This window comes from Varroa destructor, unplaced genomic scaffold (assembly GCF_002443255.2).
Source record: "Varroa destructor unplaced genomic scaffold, Vdes_3.0 BEIS01000002.1, whole genome shotgun sequence".
Lineage (NCBI taxonomy): Eukaryota > Metazoa > Arthropoda > Arachnida > Mesostigmata > Varroidae > Varroa > Varroa destructor.
Genome location: NW_019211455.1, coordinates 35,873,392 through 35,898,038, shown reverse-complemented (window position 1 = coordinate 35,898,038; position 24,647 = coordinate 35,873,392). Strand labels below are relative to the sequence as shown.

Sequence of the window (24,647 nt, the reverse complement as noted above, 5' to 3'; positions counted from 1 at the left end):
AGTGCGCGACCACACCAAAAAACGTTTACGATATACGGGCTGGCCCGCTCTAATGACAAATTTATCCCTTTTAGAAGATTTTTCTTAAACTTCATAAGTTTTTTGGCAGACTACGTACCAACCGCCCTAATTTGGTGGTATTAGTGGTGAAAAGTACCGGCTTAAGGAACACGTCTCGGTCTGGTGCTTATTAGAATTTTCGATAGCAGTCTGCAGCCTTAGTATGAATTCAATACCCAAATATGGAAAGTGGGTAGTTATCCGTATAGAAATCTGAGAGCAGGAGGAGGGAGTAAAGGAGAGAATCGTTTGTGTGTAAAAAATTTAGCTTGACAGGGTCAACTGACGAATATACGCTAGGCATATACACGTGTTTTGCTGTTCATATATTTTTAGATGGCAATAGCTGCATGGCAAACGCGGGAAGAGTTTGTTCACTCGCTTTAGAAAAGACTGGTTTCCTTCTAGTACCAAAATAGAGGATGAACGCATGCCCCCAACCTTTAAAGTTTTTCCAAATTTGAATACTCCACTGTTTACATGACGGAAGTTTAATGGTAACTTATCCCAATTTCATTGGCGCACTTTATACGAATAAATATCTATCTAACTAGCAACCAAGACTAACTTGAGACAACTGTTTTCTCATCAGTTCATAGCTAAAATCGTGTTTCTTTTCACCTCTTTCACATGACGTTTTTGCGATATGAGGTCTTTTGAAATAACTAATAATAATATAATATAATAATAATATAAGATTCCTAATATGAATAAGTCCCTAAGTGCACTTACATTCTGAAAAAGTTATTGTTAAAATCACCTCAGTTATGGTAATGACGATTGTCGTATTACATAGCCAAGCGTTCATTCCATTAATCTTGTTTCAAAAGGAATCACGCCTATAATAATAATAATAATAATAGAAGAGAGCAAGTTGGAGTTCCATTTGCAGATTGATGCGTCAAAAAGGAAAATAATATGCATCTGCACTGGGATTACGTTCACCGGCTTAGCTGACGTAAGATTTCCCTAATAGAGTACCATCGTAAAAAGAGTGAGTTAGTGATGCTACTCATAAGTTTACTCTAAACTCTAAGTACAAACTAACTATGCGAAAAAATAAGCCAGTCTACCCTATATCACTATTGGAACATTTAAAATTACCAGAAGTTAGAGAATCGCAAGTAAATACACTAAACGTATGCCTTTTATTTGGCCTATATGATCGACAGATCGAGAGAAAAACGAGGAGTCGTCTATTACTAATACATCACTAAGGTATGAAGTACACTTTTCATTTTTATTTTATTCTACATTTGTGCACAAATGAAGCGCGTAAAGTTCACATAATTTATACACCTTCGCTTGAAAATAAAATTAATATAAACATTCATTAAAATCGTAACTAAGAAACAGGCTAGAAATATAATGCATATCACATAGATTCTATTGATTATAAGTTACTTTAATTTGCAAGATAGTTCGCTAAAGTTGATACATTAGCAGTTCATTGATTACATTATCTAGGATGAAACACCATCCTTGTATTCCCTAACTGAATATCATTCCATCCAGAATATACAAATCACAATTGTGTTTACGTATTGAATTGGCATGTCTCGTTCACGCGGGTTCATCTGCCATACAAAGCAGCTTGGGATTGGACCTGATCTAAAGACGCCTCCCCGAATTTATCTTGATTTTCCTCCATTAATTTACAGATGGCTTCCAATTGTTGTCGTTGTACCTGTCAATTCGGAACGTAAATACATCGTTCGTAAGAGCCATAAATCAAGGTTCTTTTCTGGTTGTTTACTTGAACCTCTTGAACAACTGTTACATTTATCCTATTTATCGTAAACGTAGTGTAAGTAATGGCGCACTATCATGTCCTCATCTTTATCGAAATCGTTAAATATCCTCAACTGAGTGAAATAGATTCTGAGGGAATTTATGTTTGTCAGCAGAATCAATATAGTAGTTGTAGTGAAAGAAATTGATTAAATTTAGAATAATTTTAGAAAACAATTTGCTGGAACGTAAGAGCAAAGGTGTTATAATTTTTTTTACCGACGCCTGTTAAAAGCTATGTAAAGATAACTTTACAGTGGCTAAAATAAATAGAAATATCACAAACACTTCAAATATCAAATTTCACTGAGTCAAATTCAAAATACGCCCGCTGACCGTTGGTTACATAAAGGAATGCTTGATTTGTCCAATTAAGGGATCGTAGCCGAGGGAAAGTTAAGTCGTTTCCCTTGTATCAGGTTGTGTAATGATGAGTTTAGGCGATGATCAGATTTTTCACCTTAGCATGTTTATACTTAGTTGTTCATAGTAAGGGAACGTCATTTACACATTACTGATGATAAATCAGTCATTATACAGCTACAGTGGCTACTAAAGTTTGTATGGGGTATCGTACTAACGAAATCATGGAAACGATAAGAAGTACTTAGTCAGTCATACTGTAAAGTTATGCTTAAGTCGAATATGCTTAAGTCGCAAATACTAGTAAAGCATCCAGCAGTAGTATAAATGACTTGTTGAAAGAATCCTCAATAACAATAGCTTTCGTAAGATTGTCGTCAACAGTAATGTTCTTCAAAGTATCTGACTGTTCATACGATTAGGGTAATCTTGTAAATATTTCTTAATTGTTCATCTTATTATAGCTTTATCGCTATTTTATACTTACTTCTGCTTCAGTTGATCTTTGTCCTCCAGTTAAGCTACGCGCGATCAATTTTTCAGCTCGAATTAGCTCTGCTTTTTTTTCTGCCATAGTGTCTAAGGCAGAGTCTGGCACACTTTCAGAGAAAATAATTGGTCGTGATATAGGCTGCTTGTTGATAACTGATCCACTAGTACCACCTAAGTACGATACAGATATAATTTTAAATAGTCTAATCTTTATATTTAAAGTGAAAGAAATTTATTAAATACAGAATATTTTTCAAAATCGAAAAATAGAACACGAAAATGTCAGCGCTATCTCATGATATTATTATTTTTATTACCGACGCCTGTTAAAAACTACGTAGAGGTAACTTCTCAGTGGTTAAAATAAATGGAAGTATCACGAACACTTACGGGAGTCAAATATCTCAAACCTATTCTTGCAATTTTTGTGAGCATCTTCTTGCGCCCGAATTCTTTGGCGAAGGATGAACATGCCCGAGAGGACCAAACAAATTAACGTGCTGAATGTCAATACGATAACCCCATGGTGGCGCTGAACTAGATCACCGAATAGCTAGTAGAAAGGAATTAAAGGAAAAACATGTACGAGCAAAGGTCAAATTTATTCAGTCAACACGATGCTATATATAACAATTACCATTGAAAAATGCAGACACCGAATGAGATCTCTAAAATTAAATATGTGGTGCATTTAATGTGAAACGATTTATGACACCATCTGGTACGTTGAAGACAAAAAACAATGAGGATAATGAACACAAAGGTTGATCACAAGGAAGAACAAAATTATAAGACGATATGAAATACATTACAGTACTCGACCTGTAAAAAAATGTAAAATTATTAAGGAATATAGTAAAGGTTTGAGGCAGTACATTATAAAACCATTCATAGCACATACACGCTATACAAATATTAAATACAATAACTACATTGACTGTACTATTAGAGGAGATCTGCAACAGACGTTATTTGACCGTAAATTTCAGCGGTTTGATGCAAATAAGAATCAGCCGAATTTAGATCGCACATTGAGACTAGTTAAAATATTACAAGCGTTCGTAGAGAATATATCTAGTTAGAAACAATAAAGAAGCATTGTAGAGCTGCGCTATTGGAATCTCCATTTTACCTAGGTAGCCATTGCGAGCATCGGTTCTAAAAAAAAAGAAAACACTTGAGTATGAGTGTTTTTTTTTTAAAGAAAAAGCACGCGGAAGTTGTGATATTATTTTAAATAGATTTATCTCTGTAATACTCCTATTATTATGAAAGTTGACCAAATTTTCACCTTCAGTAAATTATAGCAAGATTACCTTCTTCGTTGTCTCACAGTTACGGAGAGCACTAAGAGATAACTGAATTGCAGGATTTTAAAAAAAAATTAACTAGTAAAAAGAAATTTGGACTGATATATCATTTTACATAATAGACACGAAAACCTTTTGAGTTGACAATATAAATGTTTCGAGTTTTACATCTGGCACCGCCGTTAGGCATTTTATTTTACGGCTGGCTCCCAGTGCAAAACAACGCCCGGATTCGAACTGAGACCACCACATGTCCCTAAGATGAACAGACACACACAGAGGGAGGAACCGACATTTCACCTGTGTGTATGTTATAATACTGCATGTCTCGACCAATAGCTAATTACCGCCACTCAGCCTTGCCGATACTGGCATATCTGAGCGAATGTCCACAACCGTCCATAAAATTGCCCCCTGGGACGTACTAAAAACGAATTTTTCTGTCTTATCAGAATTAGCCCCTAAACAAATAAAGAACCAACACATTGATAACAGGTCACAGATACTAAATGACACTGAAACCTATTATAGTTTTGAATGCCGCCCCCTGGAAACAGATTATTATATGCATTATACTCGGTTAGCAGAAAACACCTCGTCGGACTCGTGTCATTGTTCGACTGTATTTGCTATTATGACAATGTCTTATAGAGATAACTGTTTAAGTCGACGATATGCCAGGGTGCGGCAAGACCGGAGCCCACTTAAATTATCACCGATATTAATGTGACCACACAACTATGCCAAAGATCTCTGTCTCTAAATAAGTCGCCATAATGCCAACGCTTTAAATGGTCAAATAGAGCCTGAAAAATGTCGACTTGCATATATATGCGTTCTTGTTTATTATTGACAATATTCGAAGGGTCGATCACAGCACGATCAAGGAGAAGATCGGAATAGCAATACTAGCGCTAGTTACTATTAGAAATACTCAGAATACCTCGATGGGCAATCTACGATAATTTTATTCGACGATAGCATAAAGTGCCACTTATATTATCCAAATCACCTGAAACAGTTAAGCGTCTGAGATTTAACGATAATAGACAGAGTTGAACGCGCATTTTTAAAATTAGCACATAGTTTTTGTACGGCAATCCGAGACCATCTAGTGCATCTGCAAACCGCTACCTAATTGTTAATTGAACATATCCGTAAAATTTTCGTTTTCCGCTAAACAGTACCGTACCATATCCCTATGAACAGGATAGAGGGGTAAATTAAAGAACACGGAACCGAAGTTTTTTGTCAACAAGGTCTTATAATGGCTGAAGAATTAGTAACAGGAACAGCCGTTTCCAAAAGTAATTAGGTTTGCAATTCAGATTTTATCACCTGGTTCGCAAGACGTAGCAATACCATAAGCCGGACTTCTAAAGTTTGTATAACTAGGTGCTGCCGAAGCCATTCCACATTAAGCAGCCAACCAGATAATTACCCAATCCCTTAAACTGAGCAATAGCCGCAAGGTTTGTGTAACTGAAATAAGGTCTGAGCTTTTCAAAAACTATACCAATTGCATGGCACATAGCTATAGATAATAAACTGGGTATCTATAGCTATGTATACTTTTTATACATTACTCTTAGAAGTGTAACATAACAATAAGCACATGATTTCTGCGTCCACGCCTGTACTCAATTTTTTTAAATACATGATGATATGATTTAATTCCACTCAGTATATAGAACGCAATTCCTTACTTAGCAAATATTAGTTGAAATAAAAAAAAAAAAGCGTAATTTAGCTAGCACACTTAAGATGTACAAGCAAAAACCGTTAAAATAAACTCACTTCAAGAATTTCCGGTATCTGTGATTCTGAGTATTGTTTTTCTTCTCCCCTGGCCATTGTTGGTTCCACTGACATTACGTTGAAAACCACTGCAACTGTCTTCACGATACAATCTGCTCTCAGTGTTAGTTATTGCGGCCGAGATATACTTCAATTCGAATATTAAATCGCAAAGCTAGGTCCTGTATTATCACAGGGTGAGCTAGTTATATCTGGTATTATCGGTCACGCACAGGTCTCTTTCGTCACTATTCGGCATTAATCTAAAATCAGACTGTGTATATATCGATTAACGCTGGGCCTGCATTTGCAACAACATTACCGGATAATCAGCTGGTGTTCTCTGAAGTCATGTAACAGAATACAAATGGTGTTTTCATTAGCGCAGTGTTACGTTCAGCAGGACATCTGAGAGAAAGAAAGGGTCTGCCAAAAAAGGGAAAGGGCACTCCTGATTGCGCGAAGGCTCACACCCGCCGTATTCAGACCTGGTGGCAGTGACGATAAGATGGCTTTTTTTTTATCGCATTTCGTGTTCGAGAAAAATTCTTCACCGCACAGAATGGAGACTTCTGTGATCAATTACGTCTCCTTTTGCACTCTCATTATGAAAGGCAGCTTAGTGAAGTTAATGAGATTTAACATAAAACCTCTATATAAATAATGTCTTTTATTTCCGAGATAATTTAAGGACTCGTATTACTACTTAATGACATTAAAGACGTACGATTTATAAATTTGCTACAACTAGTATAAATTAGAAGAAGACAAAGCTAGGTAGGGAGTTCTTCTAGAAACAATTCGCTTCACACCCTATATATCTTTAGAGTCGTCTGCTTATTTATAAATAGAGAGGCTGCACACGTGTTAATTAAGTGCTCCAGTAGGTAGCGCTGATCGACAAAATATTATGGAAAGATTGGGCCCGCAAATGCGCATTGTCCTCTCTGTAGATTTCAACATTGGGTTTGCATAGAAACTCACGTGTTACATTGTTGGCTGCTGAATAGCACAACTGTTTGCGGCTGTGTCAGGTTAGTTGTAAGCATTATTTCCAGCTCTCCATTGAACAATTAGCTTGATATATTCTAGTGTAATAGGAACGGCATAGTTAAATAGTACTAACATGCTTAAAAGTAGATGTTCTATTTGTCGCTTAAGCTTCGTATGTGACTAAACATCTTATTTGTTAATATCATTATTGTTTATGCCGAATTATTCAAATTTCGGAAGCTTTCAAGTAACCTTTTTGAAAAGAATTGGAAATTTTCAAGCTTACGCGCGGTCCGGCTTACAGTGCGTTTTTATTGAATATTATGCATAAATAGACTCAAATTTCAGTATATATTTATATTGCACTGGTAGAGCTTGATAAATGGAAAATAGAACAATTAGTGTCAAATAATGCAACTTAAGCCCTAATATTTAAAAAACCTTTTTTCAAACATATATATAAAAGATGGAATCATAGTATGTACGAGGGTGAGTACCAGTTCTTCATTCACATATAACTTCAGTTCAAACATACACATATAACCAAATACAATTTGAACCTGTTTGATTCGCTATTAATGTGGAGATGACATATATTGCTTAAAAATTGCGGAAATATTTAAATTGAATGCTAATTCACACAAATTCTATATTCTATTAGGTAAGATGTTAAGTTTACGACATAATTGACATAAACAAGACGTTTGCTAGTACAATACATACACTTTTATTGCTGCTTTTATGCTATTCTGTTTTGTCAATTAGTTGTTGGTTGTTGGTAACAAGTTGTTGGTTGTTTTGGGTAAACAAAATATGATTTTCATTTGTGTGCTCATAACTTGCAGGAAGTGGAGTGAGATGTCCGCGTGGATTCAAACAACTAATGATTTCATCTTATTGGGCGTTGAGAACAAACTATGGCTTGTAAAGAATATATCTACATGCATGTCTTCCAAACTTTTAACTGCGGGAGAACACGATATCGATCAAAACGATGGGTTTGTTCTTTGGAAACAGTTGAAAAAAATGTTGACTTATTAGTAATTTATTATAGACATTGATTCAATGTAAAAGATCTGAAGCGAAATTAAACAGTAATTGTGCTATACACGATTTTTAGGTCCTCATGTATCACGGAGCTTGCATTGCCTTTTTCAAAGTCCAGCCCGGCGTCTCAACATATAAGAAACGAGAATAGAACAGAAAATTCAAAAACTGATAATACCGTAGGACAGGGGGAAACGCGTGAAGTGGCCTATCCTCAGACGCCGACGGAAACAATGGGTATCGACGACGGATTAGGCCAGGCGGTAGAGGAGGTACATTTATATTGAATAAGAACGAACTTCATTGTATAGCACAGTCAGAAACACTTGCCATTAGTCCCGGAAGAGTATTGAAAAGTGTCTCTTTTATTGTTTAAGACCAAGCGTTCTCCAAGTGTGCTTATTAGTATAGCAGTTTCGAAAGATCATTTACTAGCGTAAAAGGCTCCTTAAGCCTTTCTCCTAGGTTCGTTTACATTTGTCCTTTAAATGAACGGCCTGCTTCTCCACATCAAATGTTGCGAATGTGAATTACGCCGACACCGTCATCCTCATAAAACAGATTTGCAGCACGTTTCCTACCGCAGATATTTGTGACTTGTAAAATGAAATGGTTGTTGTTAAACATAGCTGTGATTAAAATACTAAGAAACTGAATCAATTTTCGTGGAATATATATATATATTGCTTAATGATAGGTAGCTTCTTCTGTGTTATTAGACTGTTGTAAACGAATCCGGCGGACTTACAAATTTTTGAACTAGTTGGGCTTGAATGATAATTTATTTTAAGGCTCTTTTCCTTATTATTGATACGTGCCTCAGCACTCTGGCAATTTTTAGACAGCCATATACTTGTCATTCGCGATCCCATATCTAAGTTCTCTGTCTATGGCTTCTTGGAGTAAATCGATAGAGGGCTATGTTTGCCCTATTTAGGGAATAAAAAGCTTCATGATCATACGGAATGAGCGAACTAAAGCTAACGCATCCAGGAAGTAAATAAGGCATGACAATAAAGTGTGGGATTTTCGTCAAGTGATCAGACTGTGTGCCTAGGCAACAGTCCTAAGTTTCTTGAAAAACTCGAAATAGCGGGCGGCATTCATTGTTTTATTTTCGGCGAGTGTCTCACGGTAGCAGATTCCGTGATATCCACTGCAAACACTATTATCACCTTACGTCCGAACCTACTCGGCACTACCATTATACTTGCATATTTACCTTACGGGGGATTTCATCCTCTTTTTTGGTCCCTCTCTGGCTGGAAGTCGACATATTGAATCTCTTACCTACGGCGATGGTATACCTCAGACGGATTTTTTGTTGAATTAAGTTCCGTAAATGACACGTAGAATACGCTCCGTATATTTTTAACTGACCTGGAGTGAATTTACGAGGGACTCATTTCTTTTTCAGCGTCCGCATTTATAGCATTTGGAACGAAAACTCTGTCATACGTTACATGTGAAATGCCAGTTTTGGTCGACAAAACCTTAGACTCCTTTTTTTTTTTTTTTGAAAAGCCTGTTCGATTGCGGCAGTGCGTTCTTATTTTTCGGGTCCCAACGTCTGACTACCTTTTCGCTAATCTTCAACACTCCAGTCTCCGTTCTACTCACATACTGTATTTTCGCTTAAGGCTTCCTTGGTTAACGTTTCCACCGATTTTCGCTGTGGCTTTCAAGAAACAAAAACATGATTACTGGATGTTAATTTTTTGGGAATAAGAGCTTTTTTTGGAACGAATTTCTTCTGCTCAACCGGTGTTTACCCACTAGTTTCTGGAAGGTTACAGTATTTATCAGCCGAACTTCATCTGCTAGCGGCGCGTTGTTCAATAGTTGTACAATCTTAAAGTCGATCGGATTCGTTTGAAATTATTTAATAGTTAATGAGTTACATAACTAGCTATATGAAAACCTAAAACCTAGTTTGCTTGAAGAGAATTCTCAGCTACGTAAACTACTATTGCTATTTACTTGGTGCATCGATTTCAGAGTGGAAAACAAACTAAGCCAGCCCATTTAACAAGTGTGCACATGCCAGTCTGTCAAAGCTATGTGTTGGCATGTACATCTGATAAGAGACTCCTCGTTTGGGCTCAGAAAGACCGATGTGGCAGTTTCCCGACGAGTATGTTGATTGCAACGTTTCTTTCGAATCGTTTTTTCCTTATCATACGATAATAACTAAATAAAATAAAAAATGCTAAATAAAATGCATATCAACAACATGTTACTGTAGGTTAACAGGGAAAAGCTATTGCTTATATTACTCTTTTATTCCCGCAGGCAATCAGTGGGAACTTCACTCAGAACGAAAAACTCCTCGGAAATGTGTGCAGGTTCGACTAACGGGACAAGTACCACCTATGATTCTCGTTGCCGACAGGTAAGTTTTCTCGTCACTATACGCAAATAGAAAAATCTTTCTCATATATTTCTCATAGCTATCTTAAATAACGCCACCAAGTACTGTTATCGTAATGTTCATATTGGCTCCTATAGGAAGTCCGTTCCTTCGGACCATATTACGTATAAAAGTCTCTAGCTTCTACAGTATTTGTAGGTTTTCGAAAAGATATTTGGAGCTTAGCCAAACTCTCGGATAAAACACAAAAAAAGAATGTGTCGCTTTTTGAAAGAGGCAAAGCGACAGAGTATCGATATTATAAAAACATTCCTACGTTGAACGTTTGATGTTAGATGAAGTTTCTTGTAGGCGCCCCATGCACAGCCTTGTAACTTGACCTGCACATTACATGTCAACACTGAGCTCAATTATTTCCTTAAGAAGCAGGACACATGCAGTGCGGTGACAGATCAGTGACAACGGCACGATAGAACATTTGGCTCAGAGGAAATAAAGCGTTCTGGAATATTTTAATAAAATAGCGGTATAACTATTACAAATTAAAACATAGCTGTAGGGTATATTAGATGTGACCAATCGTTTAAATAGGGCAACAGAATTACTGTACCAATGTTACGGAATCACTAAAGAAAGGTAATAAATCGACTAAATAGAGAGAAGTACGGAATGGCGGAGTTAGTGCTGTGTTATCTCAGGAAAATCGTAATTAAAATCGTCAAACATTTAGGTCTACAATCGAATTGTGAGTTGTTCAGGTAGCTAAAAATCGAATTATATCAGTAATATGGCTTCTTAAGACGCTGTAATACGTTTATTAGTGGATGATAGCTTAACCATGCGAAACAAGCTTGTCCGCTGCTTCATGGTTTGATCAAAAGAAAGGATTAGTCTACTTGTGAATAAATGCTCAACATTCGAACCCAAGATGCAATATAGTAAAGCTTCTATGAAAAATTTTACTTTTCATGCAAATCGAACAACCCTTTTGCAGGATACTATCCGGAGTAGCTTTGATTGTTATAATTATCTTAGTGTTGAGTTTGTTGAGGGTTTTAAGTCTACGAAGTTCTACAACAATCAACTGACTACAAACTAAACTTATAATAAATCCTTAATGAGTTTTTAACGTATCAATCAATGTGTTATAGCATATGAGGCGACGGTAACGAGATATAGTACCGACTTGGTATCCACCATTAAAATACCTTGGTACTAAATCCGCCGCATTGTGCCTTATCTGTGTGTCGTAATCCTTGTAATTGACTACATGTTCATACTGTATCATAAAGCATGTATTTTTTTGTTCTGTCTGAACGTATTAACATTTGCTGCACCCTCTCAAAAGCTGCTACCACAGCGCCCGAGGGTGAGAGTTGATCAGATGACAGAGAACCACTTATGCTACCGCTGACTATAAGTCGTGCGACTCGCCATCTGTTATCTACGTGTTACGGCTTTTTGTTTCAAAAATGTCACGCAGCTTAATTATACTGCTAATTTTAGACTAGTGTAAATTTTAATTAATTAGCTTTTTTTTCACTTACAAGTGCACATATTAACGGCACTGGAGGAAATGTAAGGACTGAATTGAACCTTTGCACCGATGGCTGCTAACGCGATGGAAGTTGATTTTGCGTTGAGATTAAATTGGTATTAAGCGGAATATCTTCGAATACTTAAACAGCTGTTCTGGAAGTGTTTAGATTAGTACTGTAATTTCTCTGATAGATACTGTAATGTGAAGGAGACTTGTGCATGATAAACACTTTGAGTATCTAAGAGCAAAGAAAGATCAGAAGAACCTGCGCCTCTCAGAAGAATGCTTGAGCTCTCAGGGATACTGTGGTTGGCTGCCGTGGCAATTCTCTGGGGCTTCTCCACTCCGTTACTTCGCCACGGCTCCAAAGGCCTTGAGGAGATCAGTGGGCGGACAGTCTTTCACAAATGGTTCAACGAAGTGCGTTTTCTAGCTCAAAAGCCAAGATTTGTTATACCTTTCCTTATGAACCAGTCGGGTTCAGCTATTTACGCCTTGTCACTTGGCTCGAACGATCTCAGCCTCGCAGTCCCATTAGCAAATTCGATGACGTTTGTTTGCACTACACTGGCAGGAGCATTGTGTGGAGAGAAGGTGCACGACGGTTTAACTTACGTCGGCATAGCGATGGTCACGCTCGGCGTAATGATTTGTATTACTGATAAAGCTTGGACGTGACTTTATTTTTGCCTAGCTGACCGAGCTTGAGCATGCCAGAGAGTCTGTGCAACAAATCTAAAACGCGCCGAAATATTCGTGGATAATCGCGTATTGGGATCAACGGTTTAGAAAGAATCAACTTATATGGAAAGTTCACCATTTACTATGAGTGCATTACCCTGCAAATACAGGAACTGTCAATGCGGAATAATGTTTTTATGATGATAACTAGCAGTGTAAAAATAAAGGAGCAGTTTGTGGAAGATAAACGCAGTATTTTCCATTTTACTTGACTTGATACTTACACATTTTAAGTTTAAGTAGGCTAACTTATTTCAAAACTTTGTTCATATTTGCGGTACACCATGCCTGCGCCAATCGCATCAAATAAATGTATGTAATACATATCAGTATTATTCTTAAAAACTTTTGTTTAGATAAACAGATTAAGACAAATGTCTCAGACTAGAAATAAATATAACGCGATAATAAACAGAGGAAAATCCAGGAGGAGCATGAAAAAAAATGAAAAAAGTATCTTTTAAATCAATGGAAAACTAAACGAAGGGAAATACTTAAAACGCGGAGAATATGCATCAAACGTCATAACTGAAGGATTTACTCGAATTTAATAAGATATTGAATTAATAAATTCAATCTTATTCAAAAGTATTAACTAAATAAAATGAAAAATTCGGTAACAAAAAGCAAACTTTTTGTAACTTATAGAAATAATCTCAAGCAAATAGCAAAGCTCAAGCAGTTAATTTCAAAATAACCACTTAAAATTCATAATTTAACACGGGAAATACTAAGCGAATCAGTCTAAACTTCATATAGGATATTTGCCTTGCAAATACTACGCGAAACTGGATAAACGAAACGGGTGCGTGGCACCGTACTTAATCGGAACAGAGTTTATCAGGCAGAATCACAATCTAAAACTCTCTTTTAGCGTACCAAAATACAACTTTGCGGACAAGCTTATCTACGATTTTCAATATTTTCTTTGGCAAATATCGAACAACTGGGTTCTATTGCATCTATACTAAATTTTCGAGTTATCTCGATCGGTCCTTAAAAAAAATTCTAAAAACTTCCACTTGTATAACAATGATTATTTAGACATCCCCTGCGACCCTATTAAGACGTTTCCTGCGAAACGACGTATTACAGTACATATATAATACCAGAAATTGACTACCTGAAACAGAGGTACGCAAGCTTCGCTAAGAGTTTACCTGTCCGATCTTAATAATTACCATTACCTAAACACAGTGTACACTTTAGGTGTTTCGTCTTTACTCGATATAATTTTGGCCTAAACTCTGAAACGATAGTAGTGTCTAGTCATTTTGGATAATATTATTTTCGCGCCATAGCTCCTCTGGTTTGCTGATCGCAAAAAGAATAAATATTTTTTTTTGACGCTTTGAGAAGCTTTGCAGAACTTTTTAGTTTTACCTACATAGTTAACTTGAATGATCCAAAAATTTTCACAACCCACATTCACAGGAATATCTGATAATATGAACATGGCTGATGAGAGGCTTGTACATCATTTGTGTCAAGTACGGCTCCCGATTAACGATTGTAGCCGCCTCATACAAAGTCATCATAAAACGTAGGAGCTTAAGTTTCTAACTATTAACAGATTTTCTGAGATAGCCCGGTCGGACAAGCCCACAGCCGTTTATACTTTCCACTACAATTTATATTAAAAGTATTTTTTTCTTTAGTAAAAGTGTTGTGGTTTTTTTTCATTAAGAGCCTTCTATAATGCACTTAGACATCAATATTTCTTTTTGAAATTTCAAGCGTTATCTGAGGCTACGCGTTTAGGAGTACTATATCGCTATGCAGAGTCGATTCATTGTTACGGCAAACAAATCCTCTGTGACCTCTAGATAAACAGTCGTGCAAGTAAAGATTGTTTTTCTTTCCAGAATGCTTTTCTTGAATATTTATCGCAGACCACAAACGGTCCGATATAATTAAGTCCCGTCGTTTTAGCTTTGAATTGTAAGCTGGTAAAGGCGCTCGGGCCACGTTAGTTAATTGTACACTGTCGTTGGCATTTATTGCAAGGCTATGAATAGCGTACTTCATCACTTGACGCATTTACAGGATACTCCCAGGTCGCTTGTCCCTGTCTCTGTTTACATGTAGAAAACTCTTCGTCGATCAGCAATCGCTTTACCTATTAGCAAAATAATGTGGCGAATATTAAATAATTCGTCTGCGATTCGAATGCGGCCTCCCTTTCCAATTAGACTGTCGTTGTTGGCGAATGATTTGAAGACGTCAATTACTGTACTTATGATAGGGCTACCGCTCATATGCCTATCCCAAAAGGTGAATTTGTGTCTGCTTCAAAAGATGTTGTTACTATGCACTACTTTATTGTTCCTCAAATTTTAGTATTAGTAGGTAGGCCAGCATGCGACAACGCTCTTGCGAGCGTATAAAATGATAAAAAGCATTCTAAATTTATCATCGGGTCATTTTTCGTTGCTAGCATGTAAAATTTGTTCAGATGTTGAGTTGATTTACCATGGTATAATTTGGGGCATAGTAACTGTAGTAATTAAGGGAGTGAAAAAATATAGTAACAAAGCTTAAATGAGGATCCTTAATGACTTAGTATTTGAATGTTCGTCAATGAGTATGCGATTGCGAACGCTCTCAAGAACTAAATGAAGTCCTACAGATGCTGTAAAAATGTCTAGCCAGTAGTTTGGTACCTCCAAAGTATGAGCAAAAACGAGATGTGGTAACCCATAGTACTGCATAACTGATACGTGTGAGAAGAAACTAACGGAGTAAATTTGGAAGCGGCCTGTTGATTTAGCACACAGCATTCATTCGAGCACTTTATGTTGTGTTTTCTTTTTCACATCAAAGTTCATCTCAGTAACTTGCCAAGCCTTGATGATGAGAACTAACTTCCATGACCGTAACGTGAAATCTACGATGATTAATAGGCCTCCGCTCTCATAGCTACTTAGAGAGTTGTGGTTAAAGGCCGATCAAGATCTGTTATATTATTTAAAAATAGATCAGTAATTTTTCTAGAATCTACCAGCAGCGGTAGGTGTTCGGAGTACCAAACCGGCAATGAAAAAACTAGCTACCGTTTTTCAAGCTTTATAAAGCGTTATAAAGCCTATAATTTCGCTTAAGCTATTGTAAGTAAACGTACTGGTGATTTAGTCGTACCAGCTTGATGCCGTCACTTCGGGTTCTTCTAATTTATAAGAAATTCTGTGTATATGTATTACAGAAATTTTACAGCACATATTAACTAGTACCGTCGTCAGAATTCGGACCTTTTGGCTAAGTAGTGCAGAATTAGTTTTCGGCTATGCAGGGAGCGATGCTGAGTACGACTATAGAAGCTTAATGTTATGTTGATATATCTAGGTCACATTATCGAAACATTTAAGTTATCTTCAGCTTTATATGATTTCTAAGGCTGTACTTCTTGGATAAATAGCTATAGAATCAAGTGAAATGATTTGCAGTATGTACACGATGGTCTGCTGAGTATAGTAAATGCGAAGCCGTAATTGTGGCGTTTATACTTAATGAACAATGTAGATTCTATGCTATCCGGAAAGACATTTTCGCTTCAAAAGAACGCGGACATAGGCACACTTCGTTACGTGCTGAAAGCTAGCCGTCTGGTAGAATGCCTATATGGAGACACCGGATGTAGATCCCGAAGCTCATTCTCAATGATGAGGTCTCTTAAAGGTTGATTGGCTGCCCTGATGTCTAATTGTATTATAAACTCCGGTAAGATTTTAGCAGCTATTAGTGTAAGTAACTCGAAAATTGCCACCATAGATACATGGACCTGTAACTAATAACATTCTAGTGGTATCTATTTTAAAGGAAAACATGTTTCGAGCATTTCTGTTGAGACTAGATTAAACGTCGGCAGAAATGCATTTGACACATATATACCCGTTCGCTTTTGATCTTGCCCCTCGGATTACGCGTTTCATCTCAAAAACAGTTGACTGCACAGGCATTTGCGCGGATGGGAATCGTTAAAAAATATATAGAGTACATTTTTATGCAGTACGTCACATCCGGACAGTCTCTTTCTTTCGCGCTAGAAGTGTTTTTGTAGACAATTAGGTTCAGTGTTCCCACATTCAGCGTCTAAGCTACATTTCTCTCGATGTATAAAAGCCACTATTGTGGTACTCATCAGAAGGATCTTTGGCTATATAAAAAAAATAGGTCTCTAGAATAATCATAATTGATCATATATATGTCTATTGATTTATGGACAATGTCTGAGCAATCGTCGAAAAGACGCAAATAAGGAAAAAAAAATGTTCCGGGAACATGAACCAAAACTTCTGGTGATTTTAGGCCTTTTCCGCGCTGACGTCTACATAAGTTACTACCGATACTGTTTTTGCCTGAAAATGTCGTCGAATCGTGATGTCTGCCTAAAATAGCTAACCTTGTTGCTAACATCACTTTTTTTTTTATTATTGCATGTAAAGAGCTGGAGACGTATATGAGTTTTCCCTCGACGACTCGAAGGCGCCTCCGAATCTGCTCATGGGACGAATGTCAATGTTGCTTGACATGGCTCTCAGTCCATCGGACGATTTCCTTGTCGTGTGCGACCGTGACGAAAAAATTGTGGTTTCCCATTATCCGGAGGCGTATAATATCATAGCATTTTGCCTTGGACATCGTCGGTTTGTAACTTCCATCGAACTGCTACCAAATCATCCGAACCGGCTGGTAAATATGCAATATGCTCTACTAAAGCATGACACTTCTTAATTGATTTTAGTGCTTTTGTGAAAATACATCCCTATAAAAATACTAAGACAATTAAAAAATCTCGGATTTACCCACTTCTAAAGATATTTTGGCGCTTTCTGGTTTCAGCCATTAGAACAGGTTATTTCTACTAACATAGGTACAGCCGTTTGATAGATGTCTGACGGTGGTGTTGGATGTAAAACTCGAAACATTTTATACCATAAATGCAACCGAAACTTATTTTCTATATTATCCTAGAACTACGATTGTTGATGCTACGAAATTTTGCAGATTCCGGAAAAGATCTTTGCCTACAGTGTCAGATTAGCAGTAACGTACTATGTATTATGTCTACAGGTATCAGTTAGTGGGGATGGCCTCCTTATTTTATGGAATCTTGAAGCTGGTGGAGTTCAGTTGGCATCCGCCAATTGTTGGGCTGAGGCTCAGACTGTTGATCAATTGCTACCCTTCGAACAGTTTCACTCACGTAAAGATGACCAAGACGTCCGACCTCCGCTAAAGAAGGCAAGTTTATAAGATAAATGAACATTCCAAATATATTATGCCAACGAGAAACAGTACTTCAATTTTAATTCTGCGCTTGCAGGTTTGCCAATGGACTAGATTACTATTTTATTATCTGCTAATTTCTCGTGATGTACGGCTGCATCATTCCGCATTTATTATACTGTTGTAGTCTATTCACTTGTAATGTTATATTAATAAAACAAGTTATTTCAATGACAAGTAAAACAAAAGTGTTTCTATACTTATTTTTCCTCTCTTAAAAATGGGTGCGTAATATCTTTACTTACGCCTTGGCTTCCTGCGCACTGATATGATGGATATTAGTGTATAATCGGTTTTTATCGCTTGAACAAAACTCACATGGATATGATTATACAATACCACAAAATCGTCAACAATAGTTCCATCGAAATCAACCACCTTCAAACTATAAATTTGCTTTATGAACGTTGCGGATAAAAATTTCTTTCCTTTCTGTTTGTGCACAAAGGTATTGTGCCAGAAAAACCTGGTGGCTGTTTTATACTACCGTGTTCCGTACGTGCACATATTCCGGTGTGACGGTTCATCGCTGGTCAGCTGCGGAGGCGTTGTCACTGAAGCAGCTGTATGGAGTGCTGCCATTGATAATTGCTTGAGGCTTTGGGTACGACAGCATAGACACGAGATTTACACACTACGTGCGTGTATGCAATCCGTATATAATAGAGTGGTAGCGAGTTTAGTATAAAACCAAAGCTTTATATAGGTATATTTCTTTATTAAATAGAAACATAAATAAGAAGATGCACAAAAAATATTCATAATTGCAAGTTTTTATGTTAATAATTTTAGCTTACACGATAATTTTTTTTCGGTGATAATTTTCCCTATGGAAATGTTTACGAAAAACGCAGCTTCTAGAACTCCTCAAATATTTCTTTTAACCAGTGCCTTTAGGTACCATGTTCGAGTTCTCTTATATGTGCAATAAATAGAAGTGTTTGAAGCTCTCAACTTTTCAGAAATTTTAACTTTTCATCTCGCCGTTGACTCAATTAAGTTACTAACTTTTTTTCTACAGAACTTGCAATGTCAAGGTGTACTTTTAAGGATTCACAAACTATTATCTTCACTATTAACTTCTATTAACTATTAATTTCTCAAATCTATCTAAGCATGCTGACGTTTTTAGCGATGTGTCTAATATAACTAGAAATCTATTTCGTCCATTTCTGACTAGGATTTTTCAGCTTAGGTTAATGATAAAGTTAGATAACGACAGGCGCAAAAATCATAGCGCAAAGTACTCATTAAACATAATAGCTATTCACATTGTAATCTAACTGCAACTGGCCAATATAATTCTCCTTATAATGTACTTTGTAAATTTCCTTGTTCTTTATTGAACAATCCCAGTTATTGAGCCTTGAGCGTTAAACTAATTTTCGGACTTTCTATTTTTTTTAATACTATAGGGTGTTTCATGTTAACATGTCAGTTACCTGTGTAGTTCTCAAAAACTTTTCCACGAGTAAAACCGTTTGGATGGTAATGAAGTGAACAATTAACTATAGGGTCCAATTTTCTACCGAAAGGTTAGAGAAGAGGTATTATTTACACGTTTGGCTTATAGGTCGTGCAAAAGTTAGTTTAATTATTAACGCGCGATTTTGTTCTTACTATGTGTCGCTGTTGTGTTTATTACGTTCCAGGTGCTGACACCATCACTGTCTGTATTTCAGTTGGATCAATCTGGCAAACACTACTCAGTTAATCTCCCATCAGGGCTTACTTTAAGTATGCGTAAGGCGCTCAGTCCTCTTGAAGGTACGCGGCGCTTACCTTTTTCAAAAGTATTTTATGATAAGATTGGGTTTACAATGGTTCGCCAACTTACACTATGATCTGAAATATATGTTTAGTAAGTTTTGTTTTTTTGGTGGACACCGACAAGAAACTAACGTTTATCTAGTATCAACCAATTAGACGTACAGCTGATTTTAAAACTAAAGACGTACACCGATTCTACCGCGAGGAAATCACAATGAAATTTCCGGTTTTTCAACTAAGTTGTATTGTTCAAATGTCTGATTTTAACAAGGCATTTGCAGAATGCCGTAATGTAAAGTTTATCCAGATTAAACATTTTTTTTTCTTGAAGAAGCTTTTCTACTCATTTCTTTTCGTGTGCTGTATAAATTTTTTGTCCCTTTGCTAATGTAAATGCGTAAGGTGCGTTGGCTTATACCGTCTTTTCCGGCTCGTTGTTAATCTTTGATATGACTTGGGTCGATAGGAAGAGAACATTTTAGCAACGTCGTAATTTCTTTCTTCTTTTTTTTATATTGAGTCTACCTAAATTGGGAAAATCGCTGCAAAAGAGGGGCTTTCTTTTCGCGAGTACCAAGCATAGGTTTATACCTAATTAATAAAGAAGGCTAGCAGTTTTTTTTAATAAATTCTGCACAAATTTGGATTCATTCATTTGCTCATCGAACGGATGTCCACAAGCAGTGTTGCCACTAGCTCTTTTTTCTTAATTGTAGAATATTCTTGAATGCGAACGCGAATTTTGTTGACTAGCATCCCTAAAGATGGAATTGCATAGTACGGGTAAGATATGTAAGTCTTAAATGCATCGTAGTTAGTTAGTTAGTTATCATGTATTAAAAGAGCCGCAAAAAACAAACAATTGGCCTTTATTATCTCCGGCTGCCATGTCGCGCTCAGCCCGAAAGACAGGAATTATTGTGACCAGTTTGAATAAAGGTAGTAGTAGTAAAAACCTTCATTGGAAATGTTAGGGAATATATATATACTCTATGAAGTTGATGCGCGTTTGAACACCAAGGATCTGGAGGAGCCCATCACTCATACTAGCTTACAGTTTTTCGTAATGCTTTCAGTCCATCTGTCAATCCAAACTGTTCAACTGTAGCTTCCTTAATCAAATTGTCTATGTATATTGTATAGTTAAGTTGTCAGTATTTTTTTTTATTTTTTCAGTAATTTATAATTGCTGCCGTAGTCATAAATTTTCACATTTGTTGCTATTTCTGCCTACTCAATAGTAGTTACTATAAGCTATTGAAGCGGTTATCCTTGTAGGTTTACTCTTCTTTCCCGTCGATTCATTGATGCGTCGTTATTTTGCATGAATATTGGACTTTCTTTTGATCAGTCTATATCGACGCATTTTGGCGCGTTTCGTCTTGTATACATATAGTTTATTTATTTTGAATGAAAAATTTTTAGATTGATACGTCCGGTCAGAGAGACTGCCTAACGATGTTACTGCAAAGTATGACAGCACATGCAATATTGCGTCACATCTTATACAGATATACATAGCCCCTGGCGAATAAAAATCCATTGTCCTACGTATGATGTGATGAAACCCATATGCTGCGAAACGTCGAACTATGTGCCGGTTTGTTCTTTCCGGCGCTTTTTTTCAGGCTGCATTAGTAATAGTTTCCGTATTACGAAAGTCAAAACAGGTTTTTTCATTCCCCTCCACGGAAAAGTTTTGAACGGACAGAGTGTGAATTTGCATTTTAAATCTTCTACAAGTAGCACTAGGTTGCCTAGACGACACACATAATCATTCAACGATGAAAAATGTGTTCTTATGGTATGCTATAAGAACGAAGATTTGATTTGGAAGTTTGTCGAACTGCTTTGATAAGAGACATATGTAGGCACTTTGGATTCTGCAAAAGGCTATCATAAGCACCATTACTTAGAAGAAAACTAGGAAATGATTTGACATTATTATATTAGAAATCCTCGCTCATTGTACTCCGTCCATAATGTGCTGTGCGAAGGTTTGACCGTTCTCTGGCATGATCCCTCTTAGATACTCGACGGTATTCACATATTAGAGGTGATTCTGCCTACGGGCCATGCTGGAAGCAACACAGCGACCTTCACCAGATAGAACTTCACGGCTCTGTTTTGCCCATGTTGATCAGCAGTCCAACGTCATCCACGTAACAGCGAGAGTTTGCTGGCAGTGGATACGTTTTTCTCTGGCATGTTCTTAATTTTAGAGGGAAGCTAGAGGTATATATTTAGAAAAATATAATCTATGCATGCTAGAAAATACGCAAAGTTTAGTAGTAGTAATAGTTCTTTAGAGAGATATCGTTCAAATACGTTAGCCTTTCTCGGGCATAGACAAACTTCGTTTCGTGCTAGAAGCTAGCCATCTGGTCAGATGCTTAACGCCGATACCGTAGGGAGGAGAAGACGTAGAACTCGAAACATAAAGGCCTTCCGGGTCTTCGGAATCGCTTTCAGTATAGTTAAAGCAGTGAATATGGACGGCGGTCGAGTACGATTATATTTATTGAACCGCTGAGTTGGCTGAGCTTCTGTAGATAGCTTCGCATCGTAACATTTTAGACAACTGAACCATCTATAAGCCATGCCCAGTCACACTTGTACTCAGCCACTTGTCAATAGCTTAAATGCATAGGATCTGACATATAGACGAACGTCCGCATATAAGTGTGTTATTCTGCGCCTATGTATGTGAAGTCACGCATTACTCATGCTAATATGTGTTATGATGTTTGAGGGGATCTTGAGAGTGAAAGTTCAATACCTATTTGAGTCTACTGGCAAGGTCTCAGTCGCTATCAGCATGTGCCGCTTTTATTACTGCTTTTTTACATTATTGCATGCATCGAATGCAACATATTGAATGCGCATGCTATTATGCGTATGATGTGTGACATCACTTCAGTCCTACATTCATAAAGTTCTTTAACTTGAATGTACGGTAACATCTTAACGTATCTCTCGATGTTTACTGTTTGTACTGTAGCAACCGTTGGAGATTTTTATGAAATAAGGGATTAAAATATACAATGCACTTAGCAATAACAATGATAATGAATGTGGAATTAAGGTTTCGTACTTTTTTTCATTTTAAGTTTCTTCTTTAAGATAGACTTCTATAGATGACATTATTTCAATTGAGTCATCGAAAAGCCTGATGTAAGTCAAAACGGTGAATGCTACTGTCAAGTGAGCCTAGTTAACGCCGAAGAATACGTGGTTTTAATGCCAAACAAGAGATGAAATGAAATTAACTGTATGGTACTGAAGTTATGAGTTAGTTTTAGTATAACTGTTATTGCAACCAGGGGCAGACTCGACATTTTTAGTTAATTTATTTATTGCATTTATTGATGCACAAATAAATTTTTTATATATTTAGCCTCCTCCGAAGAAAGATTATTAAAGATTCTACTGGAAACATCTTTTTTATTCTTATTAAAGGTTTTTATTTCGTGCTATGTACTACAACGTTGCCCTATTTAAACCTTACGAAGTGATGCCGCTACAACTTTTCTGTTTTGTAACAGGTGTTACTGAAGTCGACCCCGATCTGGATGTTCTTTTCAAACAATGGTTTGATAACGTTGAGGAGTACTTCAAACGTAAAAGACGGCGTGAAGAAATTCAAAGAAGAAACAACGTAAAAAGTACTACGGAAAAGATCTAGCAACGATATTGAGACGCATGCGTTAATAAACCTGTGAATGACAAAGAATCGCAGAAATGATTTAATGAATAACTGCTAAGCGAACGAAGCATACCAAACTTGCTGATTCCAGAAAACCAACTATTTTATTTACAACCAAACTATGTGTTTGCTCTGACATTGTGAATGTTTTTGGCACTAGAATTGAAAGTACACGATAAGAAGAGGCGTTGGAAATGTCGTCCCGTTTATCTTCTTCATAGCATACTTTTCTTATTAAAGCGTATTTTCGATGGTGCTTGAGCAGAGCCCTCTCAGTCTAAAAAGTAGGTATTATTTGTAAATACGGTCGTACCATAAAAATCTGTAATCCATATGAAGGACTGTCATAAATGTGAATCCATAATAAAATAGCATGTTACTGTTGAAGAATGTATAACGGATACTTTCATTTTAAAGAAGCTGTAGTATACTCAGAAGTATTTAGGTACTTTAATTTGCTAATTAGAATGATTTCGTGTAATTAACAACAATTACACGAAATCATTCTATAATTATAGTATTACAATATCCTATCCAATAATATCGAATTATATCGACAGACTAGCGGCAACAGTTGATTTAACAGCCTTCTTGCCGTCGTGTTTGTTCTTTGTGTTCCACCTGTCTGTACTCTGCTACCACTCGGAATTTTTTTTCATTCGTAGCAGGCCAACTATATAGAAGCACAAAAAAGCTCCATATTTGTTGCTCAGCCTTACTTCAAACTGGCCTGTTGATCGCCCTATCCATGCAACGCTCTCTCTAATCTAGTGAGCTCTATGTAAGTTTAACTGACTCCACTTTCGCATGAGTTCTATAATTATCCCACGTGATTCGTGCAGTTACGGAGTTTAAGACAAGCGTAGGTGCACATCGTAGTCATGCCTGCGTGTTCAGTTTTCATACCTGCAATAGAAACGTTGCGATATACGCAAAGCCGAGTCCATATGCGCAATAATGCTTTGAGTTTTATGTCCGATCTTTGAGTCGTTAGGCAGTGCTTTAGATAGCCTGTCTAGAAAACATCTAACCTGCAATGTATGGGTCTTACCTCAAGGCCACTATGTTGCAGTTCTACCAACAGGTCTTCATCTTCACCCTAGCATTCGCGGTCAGTCCATGTGTTAAAAATATTAAAAATGCTATGGTTAATAACATTTATTGGCTCGCCACGTTTCCCTTTCTTAATATATAGCTTATAGTACAGTAATTCATGTTCTGAATAAGATCGGACAAACGTTACTGCACGCAGAACCGCCAAAACTCTTATTTTAGGCGAGATGTTGCTAGAGTACTTTTCAACAGCTTTAAAATGCTTTTGGTAGTAAGCTGCTAGAGTAAACTAGAAAACAAGTAAAAAAAAAAAATAGAATGCCCGTG

At 36.8% G+C, this 24,647-nt stretch overlaps 3 protein-coding genes across 6 annotated transcripts; 2 read left to right on the top strand and 1 right to left on the bottom strand.

Moving 5' to 3' along the window:
- Positions 1 to 1,281: 1,281 nt before the first annotated feature.
- On the bottom strand, positions 1,282 to 6,529 carry LOC111245725 (uncharacterized). The gene is made up of 4 exons (XM_022794427.2): positions 5,814 to 6,529; positions 3,097 to 3,259; positions 2,702 to 2,877; positions 1,282 to 1,747 (listed from the first exon to the last, which is right to left on the bottom strand). The coding sequence occupies exons 1-4, from the start codon at positions 5,886 to 5,888 to the stop codon at positions 1,634 to 1,636; spliced, it is 528 nt and encodes a 175-aa protein (XP_022650162.1). The 5' UTR covers positions 5,889 to 6,529; the 3' UTR covers positions 1,282 to 1,633.
- Positions 6,530 to 6,686: 157 nt separating this feature from the next.
- On the top strand, positions 6,687 to 23,664 carry wuho (tRNA (guanine-N(7)-)-methyltransferase non-catalytic subunit wuho). Of its 4 annotated transcripts, XM_086979677.1 has the most exons (11): positions 7,006 to 7,109; positions 7,273 to 7,295; positions 7,652 to 7,730; positions 7,927 to 8,125; positions 9,852 to 9,987; positions 10,146 to 10,245; positions 16,948 to 17,194; positions 17,576 to 17,746; positions 18,240 to 18,395; positions 19,444 to 19,558; positions 23,107 to 23,664. In XM_086979677.1, the coding sequence occupies exons 1-11, from the start codon at positions 7,021 to 7,023 to the stop codon at positions 23,244 to 23,246; spliced, it is 1,455 nt and encodes a 484-aa protein (XP_086835803.1). In that variant the 5' UTR covers positions 7,006 to 7,020; the 3' UTR covers positions 23,247 to 23,664. The 4 variants fall into 4 exon arrangements, with proteins under 4 accessions (XP_086835805.1, XP_086835804.1, XP_022648615.1 ...); XM_086979678.1 differs by lacking the exons at positions 7,006 to 7,109; positions 7,273 to 7,295 and adding an exon at positions 6,688 to 6,847; XM_022792880.2 differs by lacking the exons at positions 7,006 to 7,109; positions 7,273 to 7,295 and adding an exon at positions 6,688 to 6,847 and having other exon boundaries at positions 7,652 to 7,804.
- On the top strand, positions 10,562 to 12,693 carry LOC147757734 (transmembrane protein 234 homolog). The gene has a single exon (XM_086979690.1). It carries the CDS (start codon positions 12,047 to 12,049, stop codon positions 12,440 to 12,442), a length of 396 nt encoding a protein of 131 aa, XP_086835816.1. The 5' UTR covers positions 10,562 to 12,046; the 3' UTR covers positions 12,443 to 12,693.
- Positions 23,665 to 24,647: the final 983 nt, after the last annotated feature.

Excerpts from the sequence above, each read along its gene's own strand:
- LOC111245725 (XM_022794427.2), bottom strand. The coding sequence starts at position 5,888 with ATGTCAGTGGAACCAACAATGGCCAGGGGAGAAGAAAAACAATACTCA. Across the intron at positions 3,260-5,813 it reads AGATACCGGAAATTCTTGAA|CTATTCGGTGATCTAGTTCA; the intron begins GTGAGTTTATTT and ends CCTTTCTACTAG. Across the intron at positions 1,748-2,701 it reads AAAGATCAACTGAAGCAGAA|GTACAACGACAACAATTGGA; the intron begins GTAAGTATAAAA and ends CCGAATTGACAG.
- wuho (XM_086979677.1), top strand. The coding sequence starts at position 7,021 with ATGCCGAATTATTCAAATTTCGGAAGCTTTCAAGTAACCTTTTTGAAA. Across the intron at positions 17,747-18,239 it reads TCCGACCTCCGCTAAAGAAG|GTATTGTGCCAGAAAAACCT; the intron begins GCAAGTTTATAA and ends TTGTGCACAAAG. Across the intron at positions 19,559-23,106 it reads GGCGCTCAGTCCTCTTGAAG|GTGTTACTGAAGTCGACCCC; the intron begins GTACGCGGCGCT and ends GTTTTGTAACAG.
- LOC147757734 (XM_086979690.1), top strand. The coding sequence starts at position 12,047 with ATGCTTGAGCTCTCAGGGATACTGTGGTTGGCTGCCGTGGCAATTCTC.